Raw genomic sequence first — 23,518 nt, 5'->3', positions numbered from 1 at the left:
AGTTGCTTCTAGGGATTGGGGTGAAGAATTGGAACTGTGGTTGGGGACTTCACTATTATTTGTTTCATTTAATTTCTTTTCTGTAAACAACACTTGAGGCACATATGATAAAAAAAAAGTCACTTCTGAGGAGGAAAATATATATGTGCATACAGATGGGCCTTTTTTGCATTTTCCCTTTTCTTACAATGTTACTGAGGTATAATTGCTGTATAATAATCTACACATATATTTAAAGTGTACAGTGTGATCAACTTTGGTAAATGTATACCCATGAAACCTTTACCATAATCAGGACAGTAGGCATTTCCATTGCCTCCAACAGCTTCCTCCTGCCCTCTCGTAGTCCATTTCTTCTTCTTTTTTTGAACTTGAGTAACCATTGATAAACTTTCTATTTCTCAAAAGCAATTAAAAAAAATCATGTAACTGATGAAAAACTCTCTGGAACTTAGGATCTGTGATTCAGAAATGGAAGAAGGAGGGAGTCTGTGGAAAGCAGGCAGGTACCATTTGGAATAGACTCCCAAGTAGACAAAATGAGCATACCTACTGTAATGGCTTCCATCTTCAGTAAAATCTTCCCTCATATACTTGTATTTTTTCTTCCATTTCCTGACCTTGCCTGAAAGTGCACAAAGGAGAGTATTTTGGATCAGTAAGATACCCACTGAAAACCAGAGACATTATTGAGAACTCATTCATGGCAACTGGTTCAGTGAGGTGCCTGTCATTCTAACACCCACCTGGGTTTAGCCTCACTGGAAGAAAGCGTTGCTCCTTACATTGTGGGAGAAGGGAACCAAGATGTACTGGAACAGAGAGAATTGGGGGATGTGGGGAGACCTAAATGTGGCAGCGCAGTAGGAGATTCTGGATAACACTGGGATACTGGGATAAGGACCCAGAGTCGTAGGAGAAAACTAGAGACAAATGAGAGAAAGATCTGAAGTTAAGAGTCTTCCATTTCCAAATGTTCCCAAGCAACAACCTCTGCTGGAAACTGAAGAAGGAACTGCCATTTTATTTTTCTGTCTCTCTTATTCTTAAGATCAGAGAATTCTTTTTCTGTAAATTCAGACTGATATCATTATTGCCCTGTGACTTAAATTGGCTTTTGTTGGCTGGGCTGGGAGCCCAAGTACCAGATATAACCTTGTTTCTGTTGGAAAATGTGCCCAGATATCCGATCTACAAAGAAAGTTTAGAAACATAACCTATATATGGCAGCCAGGGACCCCTTGGGTCTATAAATCTTAGTTAAGCATGAGCTGTGTTAGAATGGAAATATTTTCACAGATATAATTCTTAATCTATAGCCAATATCAGTCATTAAAACATACTGTTCAGTCCTGGGCCCCCTGAGTGGAGGCTGTTCAGAGACATTGGAAGGGAGCCAGGGGAGACCAGGTAAATGAAAGGTCTTGAAAAATAGCCCTTCAGGGAAAAGTCTACATCGGCCCAGGGAAGAGCGTGTGAGTAGACTCATCAGCAGGCTTGAAACTGTAAAGAGATACACGGCCTCGACGCAGAAGCGGCTTGGGCCGGTCCAGTCCCCCGAGCAGCGGTCCTCCGGGTCGGAGCCCCGCAGCCCCAGCCCCAGCCCCAGCCCCAGCCCCGGGCTCGGCCTTGTCTCCCACCACGGAAGATGCTCCGAGGTTAGGAAGGGCGCAGGCGGGAGGGCGCCTCTGTGGGGACAGCCGGGCAGGAGAAATCCCGCTTCGCGTCCTCTGGCGAAACTCGTCCCACGCGCCCTGGGCCCTGGCTGCGCGCGCCCCCGCGGGCAAGGCGGGTCCTCCCGGAGCGGGCGGGGCGCGGGGCGCGGGGCCTGCCAAACGGGAAACGCCTCCAGAGGAACTAACTGGGACAGAAACTGGGCCAGAGGAAGACACCCCTTTTACAGGGAGCGGGCTGGGGTGCGGACAAGAAGCTGTTTCCAAGGATTCGAAGTGCCGCCGGCGGGAGGAGAGCTCAGGATGGTGCCGCGCCGCTCGGGGACGCGCACAGCCGCGGAGCCCCGCGCACAGGGGCAGAGACCGAGAAGCAGCGCAGCCTCCGTCATCGGGAGCCCCGGAGCTTTGGCAAAGCCTGCATGAGGAGCCTACGAGAACCTTGGCCGCAGAAATTCTAGACTTTTAAGTATTCTTTTTTTTTTTTTAATTTTTTTTTTAAATTTTTAAATTTATTTATGATAGTCACACAGAGAGAGAGAGGCAGAGACACAGGCAGAGGGAGAAGCAGGCTCCATGCACCGGGAGCCCGAATGTGGGATTCGATCCCGGGTCTCCAGGATCGCGCCCTGGGCCAAAGGCAGGCGCCAAACCGCTGCGCCACCCAGGGATCCCGACTTTTAAGTATTCTTATTTCTTCTCCTCCTTCTCCTCCTTCTCCTTCTTCTCCTCCTCCTCCTCCTCCTCCTTGTCCTTGTCCTTCTCCTTCTTCTCCTCCTCCTTCTCCTCCTCCTCCTTCTCCTTCTCCTCCTCCTTCTCCTCCCTCTTCTCCTCTTCCTCCTTCTCCTCCTCCTCCTCCTCCCTCTTCTCCTTCTCCTTGTCCTTCTCCTCCTTCTTCTCCTCCTTCTCCTTCTCCTTGTCCTCCTTCTTCTCCTCCTTCTCCTCCTCCTTCTTCTCCTTGTCCTTCTCCTTCTTCTCCTCCTCCTCCTCCTTCTCCTTCTTCTCCTCCTCCTCCTTCTCCTTCTCCTCCTCCTCCTTCTTCTTATTTATCATCATCATCATCATCATCATCATCATCATCATCATCATCATCATTAATTATCTCGCTAATCAAATGAAACTTCCTAGAGAGCCAGATGGATGACCGGCCTGGCAATAAGCGTCCTTGTCCTGGTGCTCAGGGAAGGCGACGTTGCGGCCTGAGCGCTAGAGGGCGTCAGCACAGCGGCGTTGCACAGCGGCCGCCCTGCTCTGCGGGCCAGCAGCCCTTGACGGGTCGGGGCCTGGCTCCAGTCTCCTTCCTCCTGCTGCTTCCCATGTCTCCTCCGTGAATTTTTCTGGAAAGCTTACATCTGGTTAAATTCTTTAGTGTCTCGGGGGGGGGGGGGGGGGGAAGGAGGGTCTCTGTCCGTCAAGAGGCGCGGTCACTGCTATCTTTAATTTTTTGAATGCTTAATTTATTAACTATAGAAGTAGACTAAACAGTGTTTCTCTAAAAATCCAAATTCTCCTCAAAAAAAACAAATGCGTTTTCCAGACATTTTACTATTAATTTCCAAGTTAATTGAATGTTGCTAAAATCACAAATATCCTGTATCTGAATCTTTTAAAGGCTACAAATGCTTAAAAAGCAGAAACACAAATGAAACATCACAATGGTTACAAAACTTACTATTATATTTAAACTTAAAAAAAAAATAAACTTAAGCTGTTGTAAAGTACTTAGGTATTTAAATTTGCTTCTTCTTTATCACTATACTTACTCTTGAAAGTTTTCTTGTAGTCTTCCGGAGGATAGACTATCTTTTTAAAATATGTATCTTTGCTTTCCTAATGATACAGTAATTTTCTCAAGTTCAAAAGCAAACAATATAATTTCTTTTTTTTTAAGATTTATTTATTTATTCATGATAGACACACACAGAGAGAGAGAGAGAGAGAGGCAGAGACACAGGCAGAGGGAGAAACAGGCTCCATGCCCGGAGCCTGACGCGGGATTAGATCCTGGGACTCCAGGATCACGCCCTGGGCCAAAGGCAGGCGCCAAACCACTGACCCACCCAAGGATCCCAACAATATCATTTCTAACTAGCACAGGAAGGAGATGCTGGGTTTTGAAATTTCTTACAAACACAAAAACTTCCCATATAGTTAAAATTCTAATAGATCTAATCAATTAAACTTATAAATACAGGGTTGTATTTTGGTACCAAAAGTCCAGTACTGCTGTAACAAATACCCAAAATAGTGGGCATGACTTTTAAAAACTTTTTTTAATTTAAATTCAGTTTGCCAACATATAACATAACACTCAGTGCTCATCCTGTCATGTGCCCCCCTCAGTACCCGTCACCCAGTCACCCCATAACCACCCACCTCCCTTACCACTACCCCTCGTTCGTTTCCCAGAGTTAGGAGTCTCTCATGGTTTGTCTCCCTCTCTAATTTTTCCCACTCAGTTCCCCTCCTTTCCCTTATAATCCCTTTCACTATTTCTTATATTCCCCGTATGAGTGAAACCATATGATGATTGTCCTCTGACTGACTGACTTCACTCAGCATAATACCCTCCATTTCCATCCATGTCGAAGCAAATGGTGGGTATTTGTTGTTTCTGTTGGCTGAGTAATGTGCCACTGTATACATAGACCACATTTTCTTTATCCATCATCTGTTGATAGGCACGGAGGCTCCTTCCACAGTCTGGCTATTGTGGACATTGCTGCTATAAACATCGGGGTGCAGGTGTCCCGGTCTTTCACTGCATCTGTATCTTTGGGGTAAATCCCCAGCAGTGCAATTGCTGGGTCATAGGGCAGATCTATTTTTAACTCTTTGAGGAACCTCCACACAGTTTTCCAGAGTGACAGCACCAGGTCACATTCCCACCAACAGTGCAAGAGGGTTCCCCTTCCTCTACATCCTCTCCAACATTTGTTGTTTCCTGTCCTGTTAATTTTCACCATTCTCAAGGGTGTGAGGTGGGATCTCATTGTGGTTTGGATTTGTATTTGCCTGATGGCCAGTGATGCAGAGCATGTTTTCACATGTCTATTGGCCATTTGCATGTCTTATTTGGAGAAATGTCTGTTCATGTCTTCTGTAGTGGGCATGACTTTGGCACTGGTTAGAGGCTAGAAGAATTTTGAGAAACATGATAGAGAAAGCCTAAGTAGCCTTGAATCGACTGTAAGCAGAAACTCAAATTTGTAGGATGTTGCCAGTGAGGACTCGAAAGGAAATAAACATGTCATTGGAAACCAAAAGAAAAGGTTTTCTTGTTAGATCATAACAGAAAGTGTAAGGAAATTGTCTCCATTACAGGAAAAGCAGAATAAGTATGTGATGAAGTGGATCATCAACTAAGATTCCCAGTGAGTATTGATGGTGCCACCTGGTCCATCTTGCCACATGTAGTAAAATACAAGGGGAGAGTGGGATGCCTGGGTGGCTACACAGTTGTGCGTCTGCCTTTGGCTCAGAGTGTGACCCCAGGGTCCCAGGATCCAGTCCCACATCAGGCTCCCTGCATAGAGCCTGCTTCTCCCTCTGCCTACGTCTCTGCCTCTCTCTCTGGGTTTCTCATGAATAAATAAATAAATAAAATCTTTTTTAAAAAATTAAAAAATGCAAGGGGGGAAAGAAAAATTTAGAGAAGAACTGTTCATCAAAAAGGAACCAGGACTTGATGACTCTGAGAATTCTTAGTGTCTCCAAATGGCAAAATATGTTAAAATTAAGGAGTGACTTTCAAGCTTGTGGCATAGAGAAAAGCCCCAGCCTGGAGAAAAAGCCAAGTAGTGATTGTACAAGCTTTCGTTAAAACCTCAGGAAGATCAGAGGATCAGAATAGTAATCAGTCACAAAGGGCCCTCTTCACAGATCAAGGGGTGTGCCTCATACAACTCCTCAAACAATTAGGACTTTTCCACATTTGAGTTGTTCTTTAAGCATTTCAGCATCTGAACTGTAGGTGAAGGAGGGCCTGTCTCAGAAAGAATGGTAAATGTTGCTCTTGTGTGGAGGGAAAGTGACAGGAGACCCACAGTGCATTTAAGAAATGTACTATGTCAGCAAAAGCACTGCCAACTTAAACTGAATGGGACAGAAAGAGTCACCAACTCAAGGAGGCCATTAGATCTCCAAAATTCTACTGGCAGGAAGCAGGACAGTAAAACTTGCCTGAAAAAGGAAAGATGACTGAGAGTGGAGTCAAGAACTATTAACCAAGAGTGGATTATTCCTAGGTCTTGCAATCTAATCAAGGATTTCTGGCAGAGTTTGCTAGGCTGCGTTTCAAAACTACTTTGAACTAGTAATTCCTTAACTCCTTTTTACCTTCCATTCCTCCCCTCTAAGTGGAGTGTCTACAGCTATTTTTCTGTATCTGTTCCCCCATTGCATGTTGGGCATGTTGGGAGCCAGATAGCCTGTCTTTAGTTTTATAGATTGAGAGTAACTATGCCGAAGAGCCTCATCTATACCTGGACCTGATTTAGATAATAAAATTCTGGACTTTAAGCAGATGTAACAGCATAAAGTTCTTGAGGATTTTGAGAGGGAGTAAATGTTTTTTTTTTTTTTTCTTTTTTTCTTTTTTTATACGTGGAAGGGACACAGATCACTGGGGACCAGAGGATGGGCAGTGATGAGAGACTCTAGGGTAGCCTTACATTTCCCACTTCCTGGTTTAAACCCTTGTGCGATCTCCCCTTGAGTGGGGTTTTTTTTTTTTTAATTTTTACTTTTTAAATTTTTAAATTTTATTTATTTATTTTTTCCCCTTGAGTGTTAATGGGGCCTGTGACTTTCTTCTAAGTAGTAGAGTTTAGTGAAGACAATGGGATGTATGCGATTATTTGTACATGACCCTATTACCTAAGATTATAATCCACCTCGCTAGAAGACTCCCTCTCCCTTGCTGGCTTTGAAAGAGCAAGCTGCCATGTTTTGAGCTGCCATATGGAGAGGGCCACACTGCAAAGAGCTGAAGGCAGCCTCCAACTGATAAGAAAATGAATATCTCATTTTGACAACTTGTAAGAAACTAAATGCTCTGATAGCTACACGAACTTGCAAGCAGACCCGATCCCAGTCAAACCTTTGAAGTCTGTAGGCAGGAAGGGAAGATCACAAGCAGGCTAGTATCTCATGAACATAAGGAATACTGTCCCACTGGGACAGACTGAAACCTGTGTTTGTTCTTATTGCCTTTGACCTTGTCCACATGGGTATCCTATAGAAACTGGCATCCTTTAACTAAACACACCACTAAGCACATGCACAGGAGTAAGGAAAATTGAAAGAGAATCGAAAGAAGTACAAGCAAACCCGGATGCTGCTTCACACCAGTGAGGGGAGTCAGGTCAGCAACAGTGTGTGTCAACTCCAGCATGACTTATACAGGTACTGACGTATAACATTATACAAATTTATATAGTCTTGCATATTTTATTTTATTTTTATTTAAAAAAATTTTTTAGAGATTTTATTTATTCATGAGAGACACACACACACACACAGAGGCAGAGACACAGGCAGAGGGAGAAGCAGGCTCCCCTCAGGGAGCCTGATGTGGGACTCGATCCCTGAACTCCAGGACCACAACCTGAGCCAAAAGCAGAGCTCAACCACTGAGCCATCCAGGCGTCCCTAGTCTTGCATATTTTAAACCTGTTAATAAAGTTAGCACAATTCTCTTAGATATTGAGCCTTAAAATCACAAGTCTAATTTGCACTTTCTAAAGTTCACCCTGGCTGCTGAGTGATGTATTTTCTTGTGTGGTTGTACCATATTGTGTGTATGCATTTATCAGTTAACAGATATTTGGGTTGTTTCCAGTTTTTTGACTGTTAGGAATAATGCCTGCTGTAACTATTCACATACAAGTCTTGGTGTGGATGTATGTTTTTATCTCTGGGGTAGATTCCTCAGAGTGGATCACTGGGTTGAATGGTAAGTGTGTGTTTAAATTTTGAAGAAACTGTCAAACTATTTTCCAATGTGTCTGTAACATTTTACATACCTATCAACAACGTATGAAGGTTCCAGTTCTTTCATATCCTTACCGATCTTAGTATTTTCTCTCTTTTACATCATAGCTCTTCTGGCATAGTAATCTCATTTGTGGTATTAATTTGCATTTCCCTAATGAGTAATGATTTGGGTATCTTTCCACATGCTAATTAGACAGTTGTGTACTTTCTTTAGTGAAATATCTATTCGAATCTTTAGCCCATTTAAAAATTAGGCAAACTGTCTTATTAGTAAGTTTAAGAGTTTTTTATTTCTTCTGTATATGGTCCTTAATAAGATCCATGATTCTGTTTATTTTTCTCCTAGCTTGTAGCTTGTTAAAATATTTTTCTTAATGATATTTTAAGGAGCAAATGTTTAATTTTGGTGACGTCCAGTTGATCCTTTTTGTCTTTCAAGTGCCGTGTTTTTGATGCCTTATCTAAGAATACTTTGCCCAACCCAAAGTTATCAAGATTTTCTCTTATGTTTTTTGCTAGAAGTTTTAGTCTCGATTTTCACCCACTGATCTATATGTCTGTCTGTCCTTGCATCAGTATCACACACTATCAATTCATAGTATCATAGCAAATTTTGAAATCAGGTTATATAAGTATTCCAACTTCATTTTTCTTTTTTGAAATGCTTTGACCATACTTTGCATTTCTATATAAATTTTAGGATCACTGTGTCAGTTTCCATTTAAAAAGCCACTGGGGTGGGGGTGCTTGGCTGGCTCCATCAGGAGAGCATGTAACTCTTGATTTCAGGGTTGTGGGCTTGAACTCCATGTTGGTGTAGAGCTTACTAAAAAAGTAAATAAACATGAAAAAAAAAAGAGGCTAAAATAAAATAAAAAGCTACTGGGATTTTTTTTTTTTTTTTGAGAGCGCTTATGATGAATTTGGGGAGAATTTCTGTTTCGACAATACTGAGTCTTCCAATCCAGAAATGGGTAATGTCTCTCCATTTACTTGATTCTTCATTAATTTCTCCTAATCACATTTTATAATTTTTAACATACAAGTCTTATAATCTTTAATTTATGCCTACATATTCTTTTCAGTTTATGCTTTATGAATAGAATTTTTTAAATTTCAGTTTTGTATTTGTCATTGCTAACACAGAAACACAACTGATTTTTAAATATTCACCTGGTATCCTGCAACCTTGCTAAACTCATTTCTTAGTTCTGGTCATTTTGTATGTGAATTCCTTGAGATTTTTCTATGCATAGCATGATGTCACCTATGAATATAAGCAACTTTCTTCTTCCTTTACCCTGTCTGCTTTTTTTTTCAGTCTTTTTAAAAAAGATTTTATTCATTTATTTATTTGAGAGAGAGAGAGCATGAACAGGTGGGGAAAGGGCAGAGGGAGAGGGGAGAACAGACTCCCCACTGAGCAGGGAGCCCAACATGGGACTGGATCCCAGAACCCTGAGATCATGACCTGAGCCAAAGGCAGACGCTTAACCGACTGAGCCACCCAGGCTCAGTCTGCTTGTAATGAACTATTTTATCTTCTGTTCTGCACTGTCAAAACCTTTCTTGGATCATAGTATTTATTCATGGCCATCACATGTTCTTGGGGAAACAAAAATAAATAAAATAACTATCATTATAATCCCTATACTCAGACCTAACCTATATGAACATGTGGGGTGGATTCACCCAAATATTTTTGCTAGCGGTACTGTGGCACAGATTATGATGTTTTGAACCACGTTCTTTAGCCATAGCTATGGCATGAACACTGCCATATACGTTGCCAGTGTCCATACAAGATCACATCACAGTATCTCTCACCATTGCATTCTAGAAGTCTGGAAAGCCAACCCTCCAAATGTCAGCACAACCCATAATTTCAAGTCAGTTAACACCTCCTGGTTGCCCTAAACCAACAAGAAGAGAATTTCATGGATAAATGGCCCATCCAGCAGACATGGAATATGAGGTAATTCTAAGATGACTTCTGCATTGTTCCTCAGAGTCCCCTCTTGGATTGAACCTGTTTCCCAAAGCTGTAACCTACTCATTTATTGATTTTTCTCCTTTCCCTTTTCCTTCCATTGTGTTTCTTAAAGATAGCTTCCTCCCCAAATTATCTGCACCCAGATGCTGTTACAGGATCTATTTTCAAAACCTGAACCAAGGCAGGATCTATTTTGAAAACCTGAACCAAGGCAGATATCATACTTGGTCCCTGAACAAACTGGGATATTTCCATGGAATGGCCATCAGGAGAGTGAGGGGGTTGGTAATGATATCATAAAAAATGATGAAAACAGCGAAAATAAAGATGAAACTGTGAGAAGAGAAAACTTACAGAAATAATTATAGTCATTTTTAAGTGCCTGGAAATCTTTCGTGTGAAAGAGGAGACGCTGGCATTAAATGAGCTCCTTCTAGGTTATGTACTAGATATTATGCAGTGTGCTAACACATACATTATCATATCCTTACAACAACCCAAGTATTGACAATCTTCATTTTTTGAATGAGGAAACTGAGGCACAAGAAGTTAAAGGAATTTGCCCAAGGTCCAAAATATTGGACTAAGCAGGTATAGAAATAGAGTTTCATATCCATACCTGCCTGTCCCCAAGCTTGTGTCTTCCTGCTGCCATGTGTGTGTTCCCCTGAAGGGCAAGACTGGAAAAAACAGGTAGACAATCTAAGTCCCCAGAATTGTGTTTATATGAATGCAGAGCATGGCAGAGATTGTTCAGATTCACCAACAGTATTTTTTCTTCCTGGATGCAGAGGAACACTTCATGTCCCAACTTCCTTTAGATTGGGACAGTGTGACAGGGTTCCAACAAATGGGAATGTGCAGATGTGATACACCTGATATTCTCTCAATTTCTTTTTTTCATTTTCTCTTTCTTGTTCTTAGCTGGCTGAAAGCAGAGAACCCAGTTGAGGATTCTAGGAATGTCCTTAGGGATGGTAGAGCCACCAGGTAGGGGGTACATGGATTTGAAGAGCATAGAGTAGAACAGAGCACTCTGTCCCATTGGATTGGGACATAAGCAATAAATGAACATACATTGGATCAAGTCACTGCAATCTGGGGATTATTATACAACTGGCATTTCCTCAGAAGTCATGAGCTTAATGTTTCAGGATGTGCACAAGCAATGATTAAATGTTCCACTCTCAAGGCTGTTTTAAAAGAGATTCTTGGGAGAGTGGCCCAGACGACCTACAAAAATAATAGTTCACATTTACTGAGGTATTATAGATCGGGCATGTATATGTATTCTTGCATTTAAATCTACAATATGGGATTTCACTTATATGTGGAGCTTAAGAAACAAAACAGAGGAGCATAGGGGGAGGGAGGGAAAAATAAAACAAGACAAAATCAGAGAGGGAGACAAACCATAGGAGACTCTTAATCATAGGAAACAAACTGAGGGCTACTGGAGAGGGGTGGGGAGATGGGGTAACTGGGTGATGGGCATAAAGGAGGGTACGTTATGTAATGATCATGGGGTGTTATAGAAGACTGATGAATCACTGACCTCTACCTATGAAACTAATATTAACACTATATGTTAATTAATTGAATTTAAATACGTTTTAAAAATATATCTACAATATGCTTTATCATACTCACTTTATACATGAGGAGAGTAAGGCACAGGCACATTGAGGATAACTTGCCCAAGGTCACACAGCAAGCAAGGGGTTGAACCAGAGTACCTCACTTTTTTTAATTAAGTTTTTTCTATTAACTCCAGTTTAGCTAACATACAGTGTTATACATAGCAATTCAACAATTCTATGTTAGTGCTCATGACACAGCACCTTACTCTTAACCACTACTTCTTGTGTCTCTGAAGCAGAAGTTAGAGTTTGAAGGCTTGGAAACTGGACTGGTTTTGTCCACGCAGGGATTTTTTGTTTTGTTTTCACTTAAAAATTTCAGCCTAGGGATCCCTGGGTGGTGCAGCAGTTTAGCGCCTGCCTTTGGCCCAGGGCGCGATCCTGGAGACCCGGGATCGAATCCCACGTCGGGCTCCCGGTGCATGGAGCCTGCTTCTCTCTCTGCCTGTGTCTCTGCCTCTCTCTCTCTCTGTGTGTGTGTGACTATCATAAATAAATAAAAATTAAAAAAAAATTCAGCCTATTCTTAAAAACTAAAAGATTTTATATAAAGATCATGTTTTCTAGTTTCTCTTGGAAATTGAGGAGATCTAGCAAAACTAACTTCTAGATGATTGTGGCAACAGCAGCTGGAGCTGAAGAGCGGTCCCTAAATGTTCCACCTAAAGCTAGGTTCTCTCCTTGTGTAGAGCACAGCTTTGGGACTCAACAAATATTTAGGAAATTAATGAATAAAAGCAGAACCTGGATTCTCTTACCCTCTCCCTGTTTCTTCACCTCCCCTCCTTTATGTGACTGGGAACCGTTGAACCTAAGACACTAAGTGGTGACACGAAGGCTAATTTCCCTTTCATTCTAAGCAGCCAGGACTCAGATTACAGGTACTTAAAACATTGTGTCTAACTTGGGCTCATGTTGACATTTTCTATCAACTGAAAATGTTTGCTTCTATACAGCTAGCGTTTGCTCTGAAGAACCAGCCAAAGCATGGGGTGAATGACCAGGCAGGTGCATTAGTTCTATCTCAGATTAGGTTGTGCACAATGGGCTCTTTGTAAAGTCCTTATAGTAGGGCGAGGACGGGCAGGCATGCCCTGCTTCCAGCTTTGGAGACTCTCTCATAACCGTGCTCAAGATAGACGGGCACAATTTTAATCCGCCTGGCTTAGAGCAGCACAGACTGCGGGACTTACATGTGGGTAAGCCTCGAACAGGAGAAGCTTTTCTCCCAGGGCTGTTAGCAAAGCTCATTTGGAGGAGTGCGGGTGTGGGGCATGGCCTGGATCAGCAGCCATGACGCACATGGTGTAAGCTCCAGAAGCTTGCTGATCCCCTTAGCAAAGCCCAAGCCTGCCCATCCCCACCCCCTTCCCTGTCCTCCCATCCCAGACTTGGGACAGTGCTGCCTTTCTCCAGAGGGCTGGTGTCTTGGCATCAAGGAGGGAAGGGTAGTGCCAAGGCTCTTCTAGGTGGAAATTTCCTATTTATTTGCCTGTAGGAAAAAGGGGCCTCCCCATAAGCCTTCACTGCTGAGCAGGTGGATGCTGGTGGCATTTTGTGGGTAGAGGCCAGGGATGCTGCTAAACATCCTACAATGCATACAAGATAGTGCCCACAACAAAGAATTTCTCATCCCCAAATGTCAGTAGTCCCAAGGTTGAAAAATCCTGGCTTATTAAAGGATGGCTTGTATTACATTTTTAAGCTTCAAAATTATAAAAAGCGATTTATTATTTTATAACCAGAAAAATCAAATAAGTGTTATTTTAAATATAGAGACATATTTTGGCTTCCTAAGTATCATCTTCTTTCATTATTTATAGTAACAATGTTGGCATTAGTAAGTACTATAAGTATCTGTTTCTGCAATGAATGAATGAATGGCATACCTTCCTGGCATCCCTTACTGAATTTGTTATAAAATGGTTACTTCCGGGACCCCTGGGTGGCTCAGTGGTGGAGCATCTGTCTTCAGCTCAGGTTCTGATCCTGGGGTCCTAGGATCAAGTCCCACATCGGGCTCCCCGCAGGGAGCCTGCTTCTCCCTCTGCCTCTATCTCTGTCTGTGTCTCTCATGAATAAATAAAATATTTTAAAAAACATAAATAAAGTGGTTACTTCCTTCTTTAAGGCAGTATATGGCTCTTTGGAGGGGAGAGAGACAGGTACTGGACAGACTATTTATTCAAACATTCATTTGTTTTTCTGCTTCTGGCGTTAGCATATGGGCCCCTTGACTTCAGCTACACTTTAACAAAATGTTGTCAGATTTGCTAATAAGCTTGGCCTTCTCTCTTTTCTCAGCTCTTGTGCTATTATTTGGGTGGATTTGGCTTGATATCTGTATGAGACCCAGATTTGATACGGATATGGATCGTAGCCATACAGAAAGCAGTTTTTTACTGAGAAAGATTTTATCATTGAAAAATTAAATTGTTACATATATCCCTTGCGCCAAAAGATCCCAGAGTTAAGAATTACGTATTATTCAAAATAGGAGTCGAGGTGGAATTTTGACTTATTTCTGATATTCCTTGGCACCCACCAAAACTGGGGATGGCCCCTGTGGCCTTTGCTTCTCTTGTGTAGTTGGTGGTATTTTTTATGGCATTATAATCACCTGAAATTTTATCAGATATCGTTTACTTGTTTTAATATCTGTTTCCTCTTACAGATATGAGTTTTCTAAGGACAAGGACCCTATTCTTGCTTATTCATTGCTGTATGTCCTCAGTGCCTAGAATGGTGCCTGGCATATGGAAGACGTTTGAAAAGTATATGTTGAATGAATGAATGAATGAATGAATGAATGGCAGAGCCGAGAGGCCCAGAGACTGCATGACCTATGTAAGGTCATAGAGAGCCCCATCGGGAGAGCCAGACATATAACGAGGTCTAGGCTCTCTAATTCAGCCTGTCCCAGCCCCTGCGCAGGTATGTAAATGCATACTCTTTTAGCCCTGCAGATGGTCCAAGGAGACTCAGGAGCAAGCGGGTGCAGTATGGCATCCTCGTGTCCGGGATGGGAGTGGCCGCTGTGGGATTGTTTTGTGGTGTGATGTAGAAAGACCTACCTGGTTTGCCTGGGACGAAGGAGTTTCTTGGATGCAGGACTTTCAGTCCAAAAAAGGGGTAAGTCCTAATTAAACTGAGATGAATTGTCACCCTTTGGGACCATAGCATGCAGTGAAAAACTCTGGTGCCCTACAGTGGATGCTTCCTCTGGGAAATGTTGTCACGGACTCTTAGTGATGGAAGGGGGAAAGACTCCTGTTTGCAAGAAGCTATGAGAAATGGGGACTACGGCAAACTGGGAAAGAGATATCCTTTGTAAAAGGGGATGGCCACAGGCACTGGGAATGAATGTTGACCTGTGGGAATAAGAGCCCATGTGGCCATAAGGGTCAGTTTTTCAAGAGAAGCCTGAAATATGTGTGTGTTTGTGTGTGTATGTGTGTGTGTGTGAGAGAGAGAGAGAGAGACTTACTGATTTTTAAATGTTAGAAGCTACTTTTGAAAAATATAAATATTATGCAAGATAACAAAATGTAACTGCAGGCCAGGTTCCTCTCATAGGCCATTGATTGGCAGCTGCTGATATAGTCTGACATTTCATTTTACATGGAGGGAAACTGAGGCACAGTGAGTACAGAGCTACGAGAAGGATCCAGGTCCCTTAACAAAGAAGCTTTAATAACCAATTTCTATCAACACTAGTTATTTTGGTGGAGGGGTGGGTTGAGTGGTGGTGGTGGGGCTCGTAAAAGAAAAAATCAATTGAGCACCTACAATGTTTCAGGCAATTACTTAAATGATTTCAATGTATAAAATCACACTAAATTTCTACAACAACCCTTTGAGGAGGTTCCTTAATCCCTGTGCCTGTTTCCTTATGTGTAAAATAAAAATAACAGTAGATTATTTATGACAAAGATGAAAGGAGTTAGTTCATATGAAGTGCTTAGAACCAGATAGGAAGCATGCGTGGGCTCTTGTTGAGGTAGGCGTTGTCATCACCTTTATTTTACATGTGAAGAAACTGATTTTTTGGAGGTGACCCAACTTGCCTGTGATTGTACAGCAATAAGTCAGAACCAAGAATTGAACCCTGATTGTCTGAATATAATTACAGGCTTCTTTTCCTCTACAGCTGGGCTGGTGGTGTAAATTCAAGAGAAGAAAAACAAAAACAAAAGCAGCTTATTTTTCTCCTTTGGTAATCATTGTGCAGATGATCAAGGTCAGGAGTTAAATTCTGTGGTATTTCTTGACACTGTCAGCTGAGTATCATCTACAATGATGGAGGAGAAAACATTACACAGATAATAAAAATGGTAGATAATAAAAATAATTTCTCCTTGGGCATTCATTATGCAATTTGGGGGGCAGCTAATTTATCTTCCTAATTATGTTTTGCTTAAGCTGATTTTAAAATTAGTTTGTTTACCCTGAGCACACTCTGATTAACAGCAGGGAGAGGTGGCCTAGAAACATCTTGGGTGGTGGAGGGATTATATCTTGAGATTTGAGGGGAATTTCCGTGGATAATTTTCATGTAGCTATGGGAAGGTAGGTTGATATGCTGATGATGCTCTGAGTATAAATAATTATTGTAATTTGTTGTTGGGTGTATTTAAATATAAGGTTATGGATTGCAGACCCAGAGAGTTCAATGGACCCCAAGCTCCTTCTTGTTTATTCTTTAGGGCTGAAAGTTCAGTAAAGACAGGTAAATCAAGCAAGGAGATGGAAAAGGAGGGCTAGCTGGTGGTGACTCCAGGAGTTTCCTTTTAACAGATACCCAGTAAAGAGAAAATGTCTGTTAGGTACCGTGTATTATACCAGGAGCTGAGGATACCAAGATGAATAAGGCCATTGTCTTTCTCCTTGGAATTACACAATCTATTAAGGAAAACAGACTTATAAACACAAAAATCACAGCTTAGTAGATCAGGGCTATAAAAGAGATGGGATCAGAGTTAAGGGAGCAGAGGACAGACAGTGACAATCTACCTATGGGAGTCAGCAAAGGGAACAGCTCCATCCCTCAGTCTTCCTTGGCTTTGCTCTATTTTGGGGTTGGGAGTGGGGAATGGCTGCAGACCAGTGTCAGCTGGCTTCTGGCTGGTTCAGCCAATGAGAGGCAAGGGTGGCAGACTGGAGAATGAGTGGGAGGGAAAGTCAGGGTATCTCTCTTTCCTTCTCTGCCTGGAGTGCTATCTTCAAAATCTGCAAAGCATCCGGGTCTCTGCCATGACTCCATCTCCTCCTGGACAGGCCCACTGGGGTCAGCTTCTGCAGAGTGATCACAAACCCTGGGATCTGTTTGCATCTCCAGCCTAAGAGTGGGAGCAGCTTCTTGCTGGTGCTGACCTCTGCCTTGCCACAGTGTCTGCTGGTTGGTGGCTTAGTCTTTCCCCTGGGTCTGCAATCCATCACCTGGAAATCAATCCCCTATACTAAATTCAGTTTTGTTTTGTTTTGTTTTAGGTTTTATTTATTTATCTGAAAGAGAGAGCAGAGGGAGAGGGAGAAGCAGGCTTCCCACTGAGCAGGGAGCCCAACAATGCAGAGCTCAATTCTAGGACCCCAGAATCATGACCTGAGCCCAAGGCAGTCGCTTAAGCGACTAAGCCACCCAGGCGTCCCTAAATTCACTCTATTTGAATAGAGAAAATGGTTTCTGTATTTCTGGCAGTGCTGTGATGGATATGGAGGGCTTCCCAGGGGGCCTGACACTGAGGCTGGTTCTTAAAGGGAGAGAAGGAATTTCCTAGATAGAGAGCCAGAGAAGACAGTCCGAAATACCCTTGGAAGTGTGGGGAGCTTGAGTGTGGGGGTCCAGGAGGGCCAGACCGCTCTGGCAGCAGGGAGCCAGTAAGGGTTTCGGAAAGGGAATGAAGTCTTCAGGTACGTTAGAGAACTCACCTACGTCCGCCCAGTACATCGGTAAGGAGGAGAGCAGGGCGGGCCTGGGCCTTGTTCATTCTGACAGTGGCTCCGGCCAGAAGCCACAGAGGCTGCAGCTGCAACAGCTTCGCGGATGCACACGGCTTACGTTCTTAGTTGGGGCCGAGGAAGGAAAGTTCTTGTTTTCCTGCAATACCCGTCGTGCCGGGTCTGTGCTTGCGGGGTGAATTCATAATGTCCCGGAGGTTCGCGTGTGTCGTGAAGACCTCGGGTGTGGCCTCTCTTGCGCCTCGTCCTGAAGGCCCGGCGCCTCGAAGGCACTTGGCCTGTGCCGTGCGGCCGGGGCTCGCGCCACCCTGGAGCGGCCGTCGCCTCCCCTCCCGGCACCGCCCGCCGCTGGGCGCTGGCGCCGGGCCCTCGGGGTGTCGGGCTCGCAGCCGCGGGGCAGGCGCCGCTTCCGCCCTCACTCGGTGGAGGCGGAGGCCGCAGGGCCGGGCGGCGGGGGCCGCGGCGGGGGCCGGAGAGCAGGGCCCGCAGCTGGGGGGCGCAGCCGGTGCCGCGCACGCGCCCTCGGCGACGCGGCGAGGCTGCCACCAGCCAGACGAGTGCGGCCGCACGACGGCGGGGGCGAGAGGAGGGGTCGTGCGGGGAGGCTCCCGGAAGGGGGCGTGTCTGGAGGTTCCCGCCGTTTAGGGCGACGCGCCGGATTCGTCGGAACAGCGCGGGAACGGCCTGGAGGTCCCGTGGCGGCCGGCGCCACGTGCGGTGCCGAGCTCAGGACGCGAGAGGCGGTCGGCAGCTGGGAGCGGCCCCGGCCTAGCCTTCCGGCCTGGGCACCTGCGCCCCGCCCGCCCCCTGCCCAGCCCGGCGCGCCCCTTGCACCGTCCCTGTGCCCAGGTCCCCCCCCCCAGCCCCGCGCACCCCTTGCGTCATCCCCGTGCCCAGGTCCCCCCCAGAGCCCGGCGCGCCCCTTCCGCCATCCCCGTGCCCAGATCCCCAGATCCCCCTCCCCGAGCCCGGCGCGCCTCTTGCGCTGTCCCTGTGCCCAGGTCCCCTCCAAGCCCGGCGCGCCCCTTCCGCCATCTCCGTGCCCGGGTACCACCCTGGAGCCCAGCGCGCCCCTTGCGCCGTCCCCGTGCCCAGATCCGCCCCCCCAAGCCCGGCGCGCCCCTTCCGTCGTCCCCGTGCCCAGGTCCCCCACCCCCCGAGCCCAGCCCAGCGCGCCCCTAACGCGGTCCCCGTGCCCGGCGCGCCCCTTCCGCTGTCCACGCGTCCAGGTGCAGACGGACGCTTCCTGTGCCGCGTGTTCGCTTTAGATGGAGCCCCTCTCCCTCTGTCCCGTGTCGCCAGCCGTGACCAGGGCAGGGAAGACAGCCCCCGCAGCGGAGAAAGGGACGCCCTCTCCCCTGGGCCGCAGGGGCACCAGCCACCGTGGGGGACCCCGTAAGCGCCCACGCTGGTGCGAACCGCGCCCCATCTATGGTTTGGAGACTGGATGCCTCTGCTCCCTTAGAGGCTACACACTCAGAGAGTGTCAGTTGATAATATTTTGAGGTCTACACAGCGCCCATTCTGGGTTATCCCAATTACTGAGGTTATATTTTCATTCCTGAGACAGAAGCACGTAACAGAGGCATAAACCTAAGGATCTTTGCCCCTCTGGTGATTTGAAGAAGCAAAATAGGTATGCGCCCCCATAGTCCCTCCATCTCCCGTCCCGGTAAAGCAAAACGACTCTGGCTATATATGGACAATTTTTCGTCCAGTAGTACTGTACCAATTTACACACCACGACCCCCCCCCCCCGGGTTCTGAAAATGTCTTTTTCTCTGAGCCCTTAACAAACCTAAGTACTTAATATTATTTAAAAAATCAATTTAACAGATAATATATTCCTTTTCTAATTTATGTTTGTTTGATTTCCAAAGAGTTGGAGTCTTTTTCGTAGTCACTGTCCATTTATGTTTTTTCTTTTATGAATTACTCCTTTAGGTCCTTTTGTGGTTTTTCTTTTGGGATGCTCATTTTTTCCTTATTGACTTTTAGAGTTCTTTGTATATGAGGGCCTCACAAATTTATTTGTCTTAGATGTTGTAAATATTCTCAGTTTGTCATTTTCCTTGATATTTACTATGGATTTTTTTCTGTAATTGTAATATAATTTATATACAATAAAATGCATCTACTTTAAGTGTGCAATTTAATGAGTTTTGATAAATGTATATACCCATGTATCCATGACCACAATCAAGATATAGAACATTTCTGTTGCCCCCCAAAATTCCCTTGTGCCATTTTACATAGATCTAATTTCCATCACTTTGGATAAATTTTTCCTCTTCTAGAACTTCATATAAGTGGAACCATCCAATGTATATTTTTTCCACAAAACACATTTCTGAAATTCATCCATGCTGTTGTGTTCTCAGAATAAATTATTAAGAAAATGAAAAGACAACTCATAGATATGAGAAAATATTTTTTTTGAGAAAATATTTTTCAATACATATTTCTGACAAAGGACTGTTATCGTGGATGCTTTTGATATGCAAAATTTAAAAATTTTAAGAAGTCAGATGTATCTGTCTTTTCTTTATGCTGATGCCTTTGGTGTTATTCTTGGAAAGATGCTATTATCCCCAACATTAGACAACTATTCATTTATACTTTTCTGACTTTTCCATAATAGTAAAATTTTAATCTAAAATTAAAATAAAATGAGAATTTTTATTCTATCTGAATTATTTTTCAAAAATATTAGCAAATTATGGGGCCCCTGGGTGGCTCAGTCGGTTAAACATCTGACTTTTGGTTTTGGCTGAAATCATGATATCAGGGTCATGAGATCCAGCCCTGTGTCGGGCTCCATGGTGGTCGGGGAGCTGCATCAGATTCTCTCTCCCTCTCCCTCTACTCCTCCCCATCTGCTCACTCTCTTTCTTTAAAAAAATATTATTTCAGTACCATTTATTGATATTCTATCCTCCCCTGATTTAAAATACTATGTTTATTAAATATTAAAATAAAGACATGTGAGTCATTTCTGTTCTTTCATTCTATTTCCAGCCCTGGGAATGGCTGAACACTTTTATTAGTGGTAATATTTTTTCTGTTTTGTTTCCTTCCCCTCTCTCATTCCCTTTTCCCCTTTCTTTTTCTCGTTCTCTCCCTTTTCCTCAATGATATAATAAAATCTGATTATGTTCTCCACGGCAGCCGCCTTTCTCTATCAAATCATCTTGATATTTGGGTTTAGTGAGAATATTCTTTTTTTCTCCTCTTTCCTCCCAGTTTTATTGAGGAATAATTGACAAATAATTACCTATACTTAAAATGTACACTGTAATGATTTCATATACATATATATTGTGCAATGATCACCAAGATGAAGATAATTAATACATCTATCACCTATGAGAATATTCTTGATTTTATTTTTATTTTATTTTTTTAATATTCTTGATTTTAATATTGAAGTCATGTTTACTTTGTGAGAATAAATCAAAATAGGATCATTAGAGTTTGTTGGAACTAGCCCAGTTGGAAGCTAACCCATCACTAACCAATAATGCAGTGGCTTTGATTTTACCAGTGAAGGAAAATCAACCACTCTTTGAAATCACATAGATCTAATTTGTAAATTGCTTTGCCCAGGGTTCAAGTGCACAGGTGGCCCCAAATAATTATTTTTAACTACTGTGAATGCACAGTACTTCTTTTTTTTTTCTTTTAAGATTTTATGTATTTACTAGAGAGAGAGAGAGAGAGGACAAAGGGAGAGGAAGAGAGCACAGAGGGAGAGGGAAAAGCAGACTCCCCTCTTAGTAGGGAGCCCAACTCAGGGCTTGATCCCAGGAACCTGAGATAATGACCTGAGCTGAAGGCAGACGCTTAACCAACTGAGCCACCCAAGCATCCCAGCCAGTCACAGTAGTTCTTATTTACACAAAGAATTGATTCCCAAAGTTGCTTTAACCAGACCTAAAGACTAAATCTACTTGATTTCAAATTAAGAAGACAGGTAAAAAGGGAATGTTACTCTTACTCATGGGAAAGTTACATTAAAATGATTTCTGTCTTTTCAAAGTAGACATTTGTCATTTTTTTTTGAAGATTTTATTTATCTATTCATGAGCCACAGACAGAGAGAGGCAGAGACACAGGCAGAGGGAGAAGCAGGCTCCCTGCAAGAAGCCTCAGGAGGGATTCAATCCCAGGACCCCAGGATCATGCTCTGAGCCAAAGGCAGACACTCAACCATTGAGCCACCCTGGTGTCCTGCCATTTGTCATTGATTTTACCCAGGGGCAGGCATGTAAATAAACATCAAGAGAAGGACCAAACAGTATCTTCTGAACTCAATTTTGTGGTAAGATTGAGGATTAGGAGTAAAATTTTGTGGCCCCTAAGGGAACACAGCAATTTAAGAGAGAGATTTGGAGCAATGGCTGGCATAGCAATCCCTACCTTCAGTGCGAAGTCCCTCTCTACACAATTTTTTTTTTTTTTTTTTTTTTTTTTTTTGTCTTTGGGGAGGTTTTGGTTTGGTTTCTTTAAGGATAAAATTCTGATACAGGATGTTCATATGGCTCAATTGAAGTAATGGCCAAAATGCCTTGCAAAGGCCAACTTGCTTTATAAATTTAAGGTGTTATATTGTGCTTTTAAAAGTATAAGGAAAAAAATAGAAGTATAAGGAAGACTGAGAAAAGGTGATTATCTGCTAAAAACTGTATGTTGATAGTGGGAATTTTTTAAAAAGTCTTCATTTTTCCTTGAAAAACCACTATTAACAGTTTGGTACAACTTTTTCCAGTCACAGTTTGTAAAACAAAACCTCTCACTTACAAGGATATAATAAGGAGTTGCTTTTCCCCATTCTTTGGGTCTGGCCCAAGGACTGGGTAAACAGCTGTTTTGCAAAAACTGGCCTCTCTCCCTTCCCTGGACAGTCTCTGCCCAGTTGGCCAGCAAATTAGTAAGGCTTAATGTCATTCAATCTTTTAGCCAGGAATTAATAAACCACAGTTTCACAAAAATTGTTTAGATGTTTATGGTATGTAGGTTCACCCCTTGAGAACCTATACTCTGCTTTACAAGTAGGGCAGTTTTACCACTTCATGCTTCCCATCCTGATTGCGTGGCCTTGCAGTGCCCTGGCCTTGTGGTCTTCTTCTTTGTACTCTGGTGTCATCTGTTAAGGACACTGAAGGTCAACCCCTAATCTCACTTTCTAGTAAATAAATGGTTTGCATGGCCAAGATGAATCTCTAAATAGCTTATTGCCATGGAATCAGGTGAAAAGCTGACATGAGAGTCCTTGGAGGAGGAAGAGAGAATAACACATGGGTCAACGTGGTTGACTTCAGGTTAAAATAATCGCATGTTATGTTTCTGATCTTTGTAAGGTATGGCATTTTCAAATCCACTTGGCACTGTGGGACCTAATCCCAGCCATTTCGCAAACTAGCTAGGTGGGCAATGCTAAGTTAGGTCTCTTGGGCCTCTTTTGTTCATAATGAGAATAATAATGTGTGTGTTGCTACCATCTCAATGTTATTCTAAAAGCTTCATATAATAATCAATGTGATGGGCTCTGTAGAGTGCAAGACATTATATTCTTTTAAGGATAATACTTTTGACCCCATTCACCCTGGCGGGCGGCGCGGGAGAGCGGGGGAAGCTGAGTATCTTGAGAATCACAGGTCAAAGCTATAGGTTTACTTATAAAAATTCCAGTTCCAGTATGCATCTGTCAAAAAAAAAAAATATCCATAGTGGAGAACTGAGGAGAATCACTCATCTCCCAGTTCTGAAGTCAACCTGTGGGGCCAAATGATAGGAGATTGTATGCACAGTAACCTTTTTTCCCCAAATATTCCATTTTCTGCTTCTCTCCTCTCATACGTCAGATACCCCTAAGCCCCAGGCTATAGACTCTCAAATTCCCTGGAATTGTATCGGAGTTAACAGAATTCACCACAAACAGATTGTGTTGGCTATGAGAGAGGGACAGACAGAGAAGCGAGAGAGCCCCCAGTGGGCGGCACGTGAGTCTCTGTGGTGGTGGTGGGGACACAGCAAGAATGACTTGAAAATGTCAGAAGTTATCTAGGGAAAATGGCTTTGGGAAGGCATGGGCAGAGCTTCGGGGAGGTTCTGCAGCTGTCCTCCCGCATCCATGAAGTCGGATGTCAGCAGTCCTAGCTGACTGGAGGCCTGGCTCCTGAGCCCAGTGGGAGGCAAACTAGCCGTATGCTGATGGTAAGTGCTCAACCTCTGGTTTGGCAGGGAAAGGGCAATCAATG

General features: G+C 43.6%; 1 protein-coding gene and 1 long non-coding RNA gene across 7 annotated transcripts in view; one reads left to right on the top strand and one right to left on the bottom strand.

The window, feature by feature from the left end:
• LOC144295103 (uncharacterized) overlaps window positions 1-23,518 on the top strand; it is a 73,140-nt gene that overhangs the window by 43,962 nt on the left and 5,660 nt on the right. Inside the window, exons 1-3 of one of the 6 annotated variants that reach the window (XR_013362533.1) lie at window positions 1,823-2,139; window positions 14,259-14,432; window positions 15,451-15,651. Coding sequence is in view for 4 of the 6 variants with exons in the window: in XM_077867554.1 (XP_077723680.1) it covers window positions 14,106-14,147; window positions 14,259-14,432 (216 nt within the window). In the remaining 2 variants the exon portion in view is untranslated. Of the gene's footprint in view, window positions 1-1,822; window positions 2,140-3,469; window positions 5,045-9,507; window positions 9,643-11,462; window positions 12,500-12,841; window positions 14,148-14,258; window positions 14,433-15,450; window positions 15,652-23,518 lie in introns of those variants that run through there. The other 5 variants (XM_077867575.1, XR_013362530.1, XM_077867565.1 and 2 more) reach the window with 5 other exon arrangements.
• Window positions 15,035-17,812, bottom strand: LOC144295117 (uncharacterized). Its single transcript, XR_013362541.1, has 2 exons — window positions 17,229-17,812; window positions 15,035-15,591 (listed from the first exon to the last, which is right to left on the bottom strand). It is a non-coding gene; the product is annotated as an uncharacterized LOC144295117 (long non-coding RNA).

This window comes from Canis aureus, chromosome 2 (assembly GCF_053574225.1).
Source record: "Canis aureus isolate CA01 chromosome 2, VMU_Caureus_v.1.0, whole genome shotgun sequence".
NCBI lineage: Eukaryota > Metazoa > Chordata > Mammalia > Carnivora > Canidae > Canis > Canis aureus.
This window is presented reverse-complemented; position numbering and strand designations above follow the sequence as displayed.